We start from the raw sequence: 12,259 nt of genomic DNA on the forward strand, positions 1-12,259 counted from the left end.
TTTCATTCAAAATAGTCAACAGGGTCGCAAGAAGCGTGTGGAAAAACCAAGGCGCAAAATAACTGCACATGAACTGAGAAAAGTCAAGCGTGCAGCTGCCAAGATGCCACTTGCCACCAGTTTGGCCATATTTCAGAGCTGCAACATCACTGGAGTGCCCAAAAGCACAAGGTGTGCAATACTCAGAGACATGGCCAAGGTAAGAAAGGCTTAAAGACGACCACCACTGAACAAGACACACAAGCTGAAACGTCAAGACTGGGCCAAGAAATATCTCAAGACTGATTTTTCTAAGGTTTTATGGACTGATGTAATGAGAGTGAGTCTTGATGGGCCAGATGGATGGGTCCGTGGCTGGATTGGTAAAGGGCAGAGAGCTCCAGTCTGACTCAGACGCAAGCAAGGTGGAGGTGGAGTACTGGTTTGGGCTGGTATCATCAAAGATGAGCTTGTGGGGCCTTTTCAGGTTGAGGATGGAGTCATGCTCAACTCCCAGTCCTACTGCCAGTTTCTGGAAGACACCTTCTTCAAGCAGTGGTACAGGAAGAAGTCTGCATCCTTCAAGAAAAACATGATTTTCATGCAGGACAATGCTCCATCACACGCATCCAAGTACTCCACAGCGTGGCTGGCAAGAAAGGGTATAATAGAATAAAAACTAATGACATGGCCTCCTTGTTCATCTGATCTGAACCCCATTGAGAACCTGTGGTCCATCATAAAATGTGAGATTTACAAGGAGGGAAAACAGTACACCTCTCTGAACAGTGTCTGGGAGGCTGTGGTTGCTGCTGCACGCAATGTTGATGGTGAACAGATCAAAACACTGACAGAATCCATGGATGGCAGGCTTTTGAGTGTCCTTGCAAAGAAAGGTGGCTATATTGGTCACTGATTTGTTTTTGAATGTCAGAAATGTACATTTGTGAATGTTGAGATGTTATATTGGTTTCACTGGTAACAATAAATAATTGAAATGGGTATATATTTGTTTTTTGTTCAGTTGCCTAATAATTATGCACAGTAATAGTCACCTGCATACACAGATATCCCCCTAAAATAGCTAAAACTAAAAACAAACTAAAAACTACTTTCAAAAATATTCAGCTTTGATATTAATGAGTTTTTTGGGTTCATTGAGAACATGGTTGTTGTTCAATAGTAAAATTATTCCTCAAAAATACAACTTGCCTAATAATTCTGCACTCCCTGTAGCATTACAATTTAATTGCATAATGTTAGGAATGTGATCATATTGTCTTACACAATGTGATTATATTGTCTGACACAATGAACTGACCCAGTGTGAACGGGCCCGTTTCCACTAGTGCGGTGCGGAATCGCCGCATATCACCACTGACAAAATCACATGCGGATGCGATTCCGCATGCGTTTTTGGCCGCGATTTCGCATGCGATTTCGCATAGGCAGGGTATATGTGATTTTAACCATGTCACTGCCTGTGTCAATTTACATTACTTTCAATGCGAAATCGCACGCGAAATCGCGGCAAAAACGCATGCAAAAAACGCATGCAATTTCCCTATTAAATACATTGCCTGCGATTCGCCTGCATTCCACACACAGGCGAATTCTGCAGGGTCTACCGTGCAGAAAAATCCTGCACATAAAAACGCAAATGAAAACTGACAAGTGGAAACCGTCCCATCCACTTGTATTGCCTATGCGAATCTGCATGCGTTGTCTGCATGCGAATTCGCGCTAGTGGAAACGGGCCCTACAAATAGACATCATCACGTACTGCAGCTTGTTTACTAGCAGTATAAGGACAGTGTGTCCGCTTACACAATACACAGTGTGGTTGATATATGTGGATCTTAAAAGTGGGGTAAAAGAAATAATTCAAGTATACTACATAAAATATCAGGGCCCCATTTTAAGCAAGGTAAAACTGCTACCTTGCTAGTAATAGAAACAGATATGTAAACAATAGAAACCCACATGGTTTTACAGTCTCTTCATGGTCGCAAATCATTAACTATTTATCAATAATATTTGGCAATTTTTTATTTCATTCTGCAGTTTTATTTTATAAATACACTTACATTTTAACTTTTTTTAATATTTTTTTATACATTGCAGAAATAAAAACATTTTATGTACAGAATATTGCAACCATGTTTAGGTGCACAGTTCATATATCTTGATGGAGTTAATATAAAGACATTAACATACTGTATGTTATGACCAAAGCCAGAAGTGTGTCCAGTTCCCAAAATGGCCAGCCAATGTGGGTAATTGCCAAGATATGTGGCAAAGGTCAGATGTAAGAGAATTCATCGTATCTTGACCGGTGAGATGACAAAAAAAAACAAAAAAAAACATTTTCTTCTGAATGTGTGACCTGCATGCCTATGCCTAACACTTACCTATACATCTCAAGTGCCTAACACTAATCTGCACTCCCATCTGCCTAACACTAACCTACCCATTTCCTATGCCTACCACTAACCTCCCCATCTCCTCTGCATAACCCCAACCTTCCCATCTCTCCAGATTCTGTCATGTCCAAGAAAGTGATACGGACATCAGGCAAATGGAAAATCATTTTGCACATTGGCTGGTCAATGCTGGACGTTTGCTGGTGATGTTACAACTAAACTTGACATTTTGAGAATAAATGAATGTCAAAAACTGTGGCATGAGGTGATCAGGGGGGATTTCAGTGGCTGGTTGAGTCTCGTGAGATGTGGGAGGGAGACAAAAACATTTCTTGATAGGTAGAGATGTAATCATGTGAGGCATGAATCTCTGGAAGATCCAGAGCTCCTGAAAAATACAGAGGAATAACAAATAAATAACCAGGTGTGAGACTGCATGCAACTCCTCAGATGAATAGACTGTGACAGATACATATCAATATAATCAGCAGATTTCTTTGGAAGGCTAACCTACAATGCAGACAAGATTTTCTGACCCTTCTGACTGCATGCTGAGTTCAGGTGTGTAAAGGCGCGTACACACGTCTGATTTATTCAGACGACAGGTGGTCAGACCCGCCCACAAGGCGGCCGTTCTAGCGACAGTTTCTGTGTGTGTACAGTCTGTCGGCAGGCTGATAAGGCTGGTTTCCAAACCAGCCTTATCAGCCTGCCAACAAACTGTACACATGTACACACACAGAAACTGTCGCTAGAACAGCCGCCCCACGGGCGGTTCTAACGACCCATCGTTTGAATAAATCAGGCATGTGTACGCACCTTAACTCAGTGGCTGCATGCCGAGTACAGGTATGCAGGGCCGGGACAAGGTTCCCCAGCAACAGAGGCTGAGCTTCCAAAGTGCCCCCCCCCCAAAGTAGGTCATTTGGGTGCCACTATAGGGGCCCATGTCAAAATTCTAAAATTATTAGCCATAGCCTATAATTTGGGCACGGGGCAGCACAATAGCTGTGTTACAGTTAGGTGTAGGTATGGGCTAGGTTAGTGTCAGCGACCTGAGGATTTTCCCAGCCCCCTGTAGGCCGATCTGCTGTGCTCCTGACTGCATTACCTAGTGATATAGAGGTCCCCCTCTTTCCCCTATACAGTCCCCTGTACTCTGTAATGTGCTGCAGTAGATGTCAATGCTCTATAAATACATAATAATATGGTGGACATTAGACTATGACTATGGTAGGATTAGATTGTGAGCTCCTCTTAGGACAGTCAGTGACATGACTATGTACTCTGTAAAGTGCTGCAGAAGATGTTAGCACTATATAAATACATAATAATAATATGGTAGGACATTAGGCTATGGCTATGGCAGGATTAGATTGTGAGCTCAGTGACATGATTATGTACTCTGTAAAGTGCTGCAGAAGACTTCCTATTCAGAAAAATTCACATTACATAGAAACATTTAAATATAAGTTAAGCTATCTTCAGTGAGGTTAAAGTAAACCAGAGACAAGTATTTGGCAGCGTTTTATACATACCTGGGGCTTCCTCCAGCCCCATTGGCACAGATCGCTCCCATGCCGCGTCCTCAGTCTTCTCCCTCTTCAGTAACGGGGCCCGGAACTTCAGCCAGTTGCGGCCAGTCAGTGCATGCGCAGGGCGCTCCTGTGTCTCACTCCCGTGGCTGGGAGCAATCTGCGCCTGTGAAGGCGCAGAAGGCTCCCAGACACGGGAGCGAGACAGAGGAGCCACTGTGCATGCACCAACTGACAGCAACTGAACAGACTTATGGGACTCGGTAGCGAAGAGGGAGAAGGCTGAGGATGGTGGCGTGGGAGTGATCCGTGTGGATGGGGCTGGAGGAAGCCCCAGGTATGTATAAAACGCTGCCAAATACTTGTCTCTGGTTTACTTTAAGCATGCATGTGAATCAAAACAGTTCTGACAATACATTATTGAGATCTCACCAGCCTTCTCTTGTCTCTATACTCTGGCCCAGTTGTACTATCTGCTACAGATGATCTTTACAACTTTCCTCCGTGTTTTCTTCCTGTTTGTCTTCTCTGCTGACTGCTGTCAAGGAGTTAATCTTTCTTTTCCCAGCTTAATCTCTTCATCTGTCTCCTGCATTCCGTCTGTAATTGAAAGCTGTCCTCTCTTTCCCCTGTACTCTTTCCCCTGCTCCACTCTCACTGGGGTGTTTCCTTATCTTTTTTCTCTGCTCTGTCACTCCCAGCTTCAGACTCAACATAATCTCCCTAACGAGCTGTTCCAGCATGTCACGGGCAGCCCAGCATCTCGCTCAAGCCAGCTCTCCCTGGCTTCTCAATTCAAAATCTGCGCGCTGCTCAGTCTCCAGTGATCAGCTGAGAGCTGCGCATCTGTGTGCCTGTGAGTCACATGACTCTCCTGCTGCTTCCTGACATCATTTAGGGGCCTGGTCTGCACATTCTCCGTGCCAGAAGCATTAGTACTGGCCGGGGAAAACTCTGCCGCTAGCTCAGACAGAGATCATGGGCAGAGAGGAGAGGGGGCCACCACGTCATGTGACAGGTGACGTAAAGGGCCTACCGAACTTTCCATCGGGACTTCGCCGGTGCTCCTGCAGGTTATTACGTCTGAACACCGGCTCAGTCCGAGCCTGGGGATAGCACAGAGAAATGTGCCCCCTGGTGGCTGCGCTCAGAGGCCCCAGCCTTCCCAGCCTCTGCCTCGGCCCTGCAGGTATGTGACTCAGTGGGGGACATTTATCAAGAGTGTCTGAGACAAAATATTGGAAGGTTTTTAGAAATCCGTGCAGAACTGTCTCAGACATCTAAAAAAAAGTGTACCAGAAACGTACAACAAGAAAGATTTGATACTTACCCGGGGCTTCCTCCAGCCCCATAAGCACGTCCTCCCGCAATCTGCCGTTCATCCGCAATCAGCCCCGGTAACTGGTTCAGTCACTTCAGTCGGGGTCTTCTGCGCATGCGCGGGTGGCCCGCTGTCACTGAGTCCATACATATAAATGGATTCATCACTTACTGATGACGGTATGATTCATTCCTGATTTTAGAATCCAACCAGTGCTAATCTGTCGTAGAAATAAGAAGTGGTTGATATCACTTCTAAAACTCATACAAAGCTGCCACACTGGGGGATTGCATTGTCAGCATGTGCTGTCTGTGTGTTGTTTTATTCCCCACATAACTAAATTAAACTTCTCTTTCGCAGTCGCATCTCTTCCTTGTAAAACCTAGAGAGCAACTATACCGTGAGATTTTTTTTTTTTATAAAGCAGGAATATCTAGACTGAGTGACATCAAGTCCATATGCTGCTGTTTTTCCATTAAAATACTATTGTGAGGCTCGTTTTTCTGTGTTAAAGCTGCCACAGTACATCTTACCCCACTCAGAGTATTCTCTCATAGACTGTCTGCACCAATTCTGAAAACTCTACCTATCGACTCCTGTTTTAGAAGAAAATTGCACTAAAATGTCTGGGACAATTCTGCATAATTTCTAGAAATCTAAGCTTTTTCTCTCATATACTATTGATAAATTTGCCCATGAGTTCCCACTAGAGATCATTTTCCTCACTTTTTCAGGCCGGATGCACAAAATGCTGGTCCATTTTGCTGTGTACAGGTGTTCCTCTGGCATTTAGACTGGTAAATGTTCTGTGCTCTAGCTGAACATGTACACTTGTTTATGGTTTTGAACTTATTTATGAGCAGTGAGTTTGCAGCAATTAATTATAAGAAGCTGCATTTCCCTATGAGGTTTTCCGGTGGGTCACCTCAACTTAACTAGCACCTCCTTCAGATTCAGTACTAAAATCCTACAGCCCAGGGATGAGCACAGAAAGTAATCTAAATGTTTCAAGAATCTAATGCAGGTAGCAATAAAATCTTTTGTATGAAAAGTGGGAAAGGGGTAGAATCTTTTTTTTTTTTTTAGATTTGTTAAATATATAAAACTGATATGTTACATGGTACGTGAGAAAAGCATAGGTTTTCAGGTATCTCTGTTAAATTGTTGATGAAAAACTAACTATAACAAGTAACAACAATGTCTACAGTGGTTTGCAAAAGTATTCGGCCCCTTGAAGTTTTCCACATTTTGTCATATTACTGCCACAAACATGAATCAATTTTATTGGAATGCCACGTGAAAGACCAGTACAAAGTGGTGTACACGTGAGAAGTGGAACGAAAATCCTAGATGATTCCAAATTGTTTTTTACAAATAAATAACTGCAAAGTGGGGTGTGCGCAATTATTCAGCCCCCTTTGGTCTGAGTGCAGTCAGTTGCCCATAGACATTGCCCGATGAGTGCTAATGACTAAATAGAGTGCACCTGTGTGTAATCTAATGTCAGTACAAATACAGCTGCTCTGTGACGGCCTCAGAGGTTGTCTAAGGGAATATCGGGAGCAACAACACCATGAAGCCCAAAGAACACACCAGACAGGTCAGGGATAAAGTTATTAAGAAATTTAAAGCAGGCTTAAAGCGGAATATAACCCTGCATTTCAACTTTGCTCTAAAACATTATTTACAGTATATTATATGCAACCAGCATTTTTTTTTTTACTAGACCAGCATTGGAAGGGTTACACAGGGCTTTAAAGTTCCTTTAGATTTCTGCAGACGCATCCGAAGCTGAAATAGATACATTTTGTTTACATAATGTATCTAAGTGTTGAATGTGACTCATCTCTCTCACTGAGAAGGAGCTTGGACGACAGCCAAAGAGTGTGTAACTGTTTATCAATAGATACATGTAACTAAATAGAATGTATCTATCTGAACTTCTGCATATCTCTCAAGGACCTTAAACCTCTGTGTTTAACCCTTCCAATGCTGGTCTAGTAAATAAAAAAATGCTTTTTGCATATAATATGCTGTAAATAATATTTTAGACCAAAGTTGAAATGCAGGGTTATATTCCGCTTTAAGCTACAAAAAGATTTCCAAAACCTTGAACATCCCACGGAACACTGTTCCAGCGATCATTCAGAAATGAAAAGAGTATGGCATAACTGTAAACCTACCAAGACAAGGCCGTCCACCTAAACTCACAGGCCGAACAAGGAGAGCACTGATCAGAAGTGGAAGAAAGTGCTCTGGTCAGATGAGACCAAAATGGAACTTTTTGGCCAAAATGCAAAACGTTATGTACGGCAGAAAACTAACACTGCACATCACTCTGAACACACCATCCCCACTGTCAAATATGGTGGTGGCAACATCATGCTCCCCCCGAGCAGCTCTTCAGCAGGGACAGGGGAGCTGGTTAAGAGTTGATGGGAAGATGGATGGAGCCAAATACAGGTCAATCTTGGAAGAAAACCTCATGGAGTCTGCAAAAGACTTGAGACTGGGGCGGAGGTTCACCTTTGAGTCCGACAGGAGAAAGGCGCTATACAAATACTGCCATATATACTGCCATGTGTTAGAATGGCCCAGTCAAAGTCCAGATCTAAATCCAATCGAGAATCTGGCAAGATCTGAAAACTGCTGTTCACAAACGCTGTCCATCTAATCTGACTGAGCTGGAGCTGTTTTGCAAAGAAGAATGGGCAAGGATTTCAGTCTCTAGATGTGTAAAGCTGGTAGAGACATACCCTAAAAGACTGGCAGCTGTAATTGCAGCAAAAGGTGGTTCTACAAAGTATTGATTTAGGGGGCTGAATAATTACGCACACCCCACTTTGCAGTTATTTACTTTTTTTAAAATGTTTGGAATCATTAATGATTTTCGTTCCACTTCTCACGTGTACACCACATTGTATTGGTCTTTCACGTGGAATTCCAATAAAATTGATTTATGTTTGTGGCAAAATATGACAAAATGTGGACATATGACAATATGGACATAATGACAAAATGTGGATATTTGTCATATGTCATAGGCCATATGACAAAATGTGGAAGACTTCAAGGGGGCCGAATACTTTTTCAAACCACTGCATACATCTTATCTAAAGTTTAGATAGTTTACACAGCAAATCTAGCTGCAAACAGCTTCAATAGTTTATGATTATTTATTCCTGTGATACAATGAGGGTAGCCATGTTCTGTTTATCACAGGCTGAGGGCTGGAGATGCTATCAGCTTGCCTGTGTGTAATGTGACAAATTCAGTCCGCTCTCCTCCTCCCCTCTGCCTCTGAAATCTCTGGCTAGTAACCTCCCCTTCCTCCTGCCCAGACTGAGCTCCCATAAGCCCTTGCTACAGTGCCAGGACACTCTAAAAAGCTGTGGGCAAGGCTTGTTTAGTTTATAGGGAAATAGAGTATTAAAAAAAAAAAAAAAGTATTTGGCTTGAGGAATGCCCTATAAACTATATGAAAGGAACACAATTCAAAGAGAAACCGTGACCAACAGTTGAACTTCATCCCAATCAGTAGCTGATACCCATATTACATGAGAAATCTTTTCTTTTTCAAAAACGGTTCATCAGGGGGCTCTGTATGGCTGATATTGTGGTGAAACCCCTCCCACAAGAAACTCTGAGGACCATGGTCCTGGCAGTTTCCTGTCTGTGAACCTTGTTGCATTGTGGAAAATAGCTGTTTACAGCTGTTTCCAACTGCCAAAAAAGCAAGCAGCAGCTACATCACCTGCCAGCAGTAAAAATGCCATCATGTGATAAATGTTAGAATGTAAATCAGGGATTTAAAAGATTTTACAATAAGCAAACACTCACTAAATCATTTATAAATAATTATTGTAAAAATGAAGCACTTTATTACATTATTTTCACTGGAGTTCCTCTTTAAGCACACCTTTTATTTGACAACCATGGAGGCTACCATATTAAAATCTATTACTTGACTGGATTCAATGCAACTGAAGTAAGAGGTATACGGAGGCTGCCATATTTATTTCCTTTTAATCAATACCAGTTGCCTGGCAGCCCTGCTGGTCTATTTCTCTGCAGTAGTACCTGAATAACACCAAAAACAAGCATGCAGCTAGTCTTGTCAGATCTGACTTTAAGGTCTGAAACACCTGATCTGCTGCATGCTTGTTCAGGGGCTATGGTTAATAGCATTAGAGGCAGACGATCAGCAGGGCTGCCAGGCAACTGGTATTGCTTAAAAGGAAATAAACATGGCAGCCTCCATATACCTCTCTCTTCAGTTCCACTTTAATCTAGAATATTTTAGGGATCATTCACTTGCTGTATATGGTGGGATTTCCATTTCCAGTCTTTGTGGCACATTTTATGGGGACAGGTAAATATCTTGTTTGTGACACAGCCAGTAATTTCTAATGTGAAATACTAGAAATCCTGTCATAGATTTTATTAGGGAACGCCCCACTTCTTAGCTCCCTGGCAAGGCAATAGGGGTTGTCATTGAGATGCAAATAATTCTGTTGATGCAGAATTATGTAGATGTTTGTATACAAATGTATGTAGCTTGAAAATGGACCTCACCAAGGTCCACTTTAAAGAGAATCTGTATTGTTCAAATCGCACAAAAGTAAACATACCAGTGCGTTAGGGGACATCTCCTATTACCCTCTGTCACAATTTCACTGCTCCCCGCCGCATTAAAAGTAGTCAAAAACAGTTTTAAAAAGTTTGTTTATAAACAAACAAAATGGCCACTAAAACCGGAAGTTTGATGTACAGTACCATTCATACACAAGCAGGCTGTATACAGCCTTCCTTTTGAATCTCAAGAGATCATTTGTGTGTTTACCTTCTTTCCCCCTGCAGCTCTCATCCACTGAAGAGTGACCGGCTGATTGTTTCTTCCTGCAGACAGCTCTGCCGGTGTCTAATTCCTCAGTATGTGACAGCCCAGCCAGCTCCTTTCACAGCCTAAAGGCTCATACACACATCAGACCATAGTCTTTGGAAAATGAAAGATCACAGACCAATTTTACCCCCTTCCATGTAGTATGAGAGACATACATACACAGTCTATTCTATGGAGCTGAACTTCCCACCAGACAGAAATCTTTGCAAGGATGACATTTTTGTTACAGAGTCTCTTTAAAGGATACCCAAAGTGACATGTGACATGACGAGATAGACATGTGTATGTACAGTGCGTAGCACACAAATAACTAATGCTGTATTATTTTTTTCTTTCTCTGTCTGAAAGAGTTAAATATCAGGTATGTAAGTGGCTGACTCAGTCCTGACTCAGACAGGAAGTAACTACAGTGTGACCCTCACTGATAAGAAATTTCCCTTTTTATCTCTTTCTTGCTCTCAGAAGCCATTTTCTGCTAGGATTGAATAGGGTAGGAGGCGCCCGTAACAAACAGATGTTGTGTTATGCGATTAATTGTAGCATTACTTGCCAGCCAATCTGGTAATAATAAATAAATGATGGTCCTACCTTAATAAAGCAGTCCATCCACTAGGTGGTATAAAGAAATATTAGCTTTATTGGGCACTTTTAAAATGACAACCGCTTCCTCAGGTCGAGTGATGTGCCCTAAGAAATATACACACACACAGAACACTTAAAAATAGTACACAATCCCCATTACATTAAATTAAAATTCTACAGTAAAATCGTGACATAATATCCGTATATTTGAAGATGATACTATATATCTTTGCTACTAATCGATAATCAGACAAGATTGCATAATATAAACTGAAAATATCAGATGACCCGCTTTTATCATGTACAGAATAAAACATGACCCTATATCAAAGACTCATTTACAATTATGGAACAATACGGGGCGTTAAATATATACAAATAAAAACAAGTAAAAAAAAGGAATTTATCCAAAGGGATAACAGACTACATAGCAAGCCACATAAGAGTTAGTTCTCAGAATAGGGGCAAATGCTAACAACATAGAGAATAAAGTGCTCATGGGTTCAATATAGCAGGGAAAGGGATAATATACCAAATAGTCTAGTCGTGTTAGAGAGCCATGGACACTCAAGTTCGTGCTAGTAAAGGGGTTAAACACATATTAGAGCTTACCTCCGGGTAACAGAGTGGCTATCTCGGGCGCCTGTGAGTAGCGGCACTCGTATCCCGATGGCTTAAATAAAGGTTACTTCCTAGTAGCCGCTGTGCGTGTGTATGGAGCGTGGCTGCGTAGTGTGGGACGTGTAGCGTCATTGTGCCAGACACGGCACGTGACGTCATTGAATGGGTGGCGGCATTACGCTCCGGCAGGGGAACGGACAGGGGCGGGGGCTGAAAGCGTCTCTGAGTTGCCCAGCAACCAGCTGGTAGACTAGAGAGGGTCTCCACCCCCAGTGGGAGAGGTCAGGTATCTCCTAGTGCGTCCTCCATTTTATTGTAGCCGCTGAGGGCGGCCATCTGTAATATGTAGCCTTGATATAACAAATTATACATGACATTAAAAATATATTTCATCAGTAAATATCATAAGACTTCGATAGATTCTGTGTAAATAAAATAATAATAGATATAAATACATTATATAAAGATAAATATAAATAAGAAAAATCCATAATAATAGCATATACATAATTCATTCTAAATGTCGCAAGGAGCTAGAGGCTTCCAACATATTCTTAAAAACAACCTGGTGTATTAATTAATGTTACACAGGCCATAGTGAGGTCACAGGAATCATTCAGTAGGGTACAAAGCCATGGGAAAATAATAATATAAATAAAGGACCTATCAGGCACCTATAGGAAACAGCATAGAAGTAATATTTCCTGATAGTAAGATTCTATTATGTATACGTTATATGTGTAGGTCTTATAGGGAGGTCCTGTCGAGGGCCCTATGTGGACATAACAGACATTTACAGACAAGGGGTACAGCTATGGGGACGAATTATGCTCCTAGCTATGCTAATCTTACGATGGGACTATTCGAGGAACGTCTATTGGGCCCAGATAACCCC

At 42.0% G+C, this 12,259-nt stretch overlaps 1 protein-coding gene across 1 annotated transcript in view; it reads right to left on the minus strand.

Moving 5' to 3' along the window:
* Positions 1-2,032: 2,032 nt before the first annotated feature.
* The window catches only part of TBRG1 (transforming growth factor beta regulator 1), a 94,558-nt gene continuing 84,331 nt past the window's right edge, over positions 2,033-12,259 (minus strand). Inside the window, exon 10 of the mRNA XM_068242704.1 lies at positions 2,033-2,790. Within this exon, the coding sequence (XP_068098805.1) occupies positions 2,684-2,790 (107 nt within the window). The 3' untranslated portion in view covers positions 2,033-2,683. The remainder of the gene's footprint in view (positions 2,791-12,259) is intronic.

This window comes from Hyperolius riggenbachi, chromosome 6 (genome assembly GCF_040937935.1).
Source record: "Hyperolius riggenbachi isolate aHypRig1 chromosome 6, aHypRig1.pri, whole genome shotgun sequence".
Classification (NCBI taxonomy): domain Eukaryota; kingdom Metazoa; phylum Chordata; class Amphibia; order Anura; family Hyperoliidae; genus Hyperolius; species Hyperolius riggenbachi.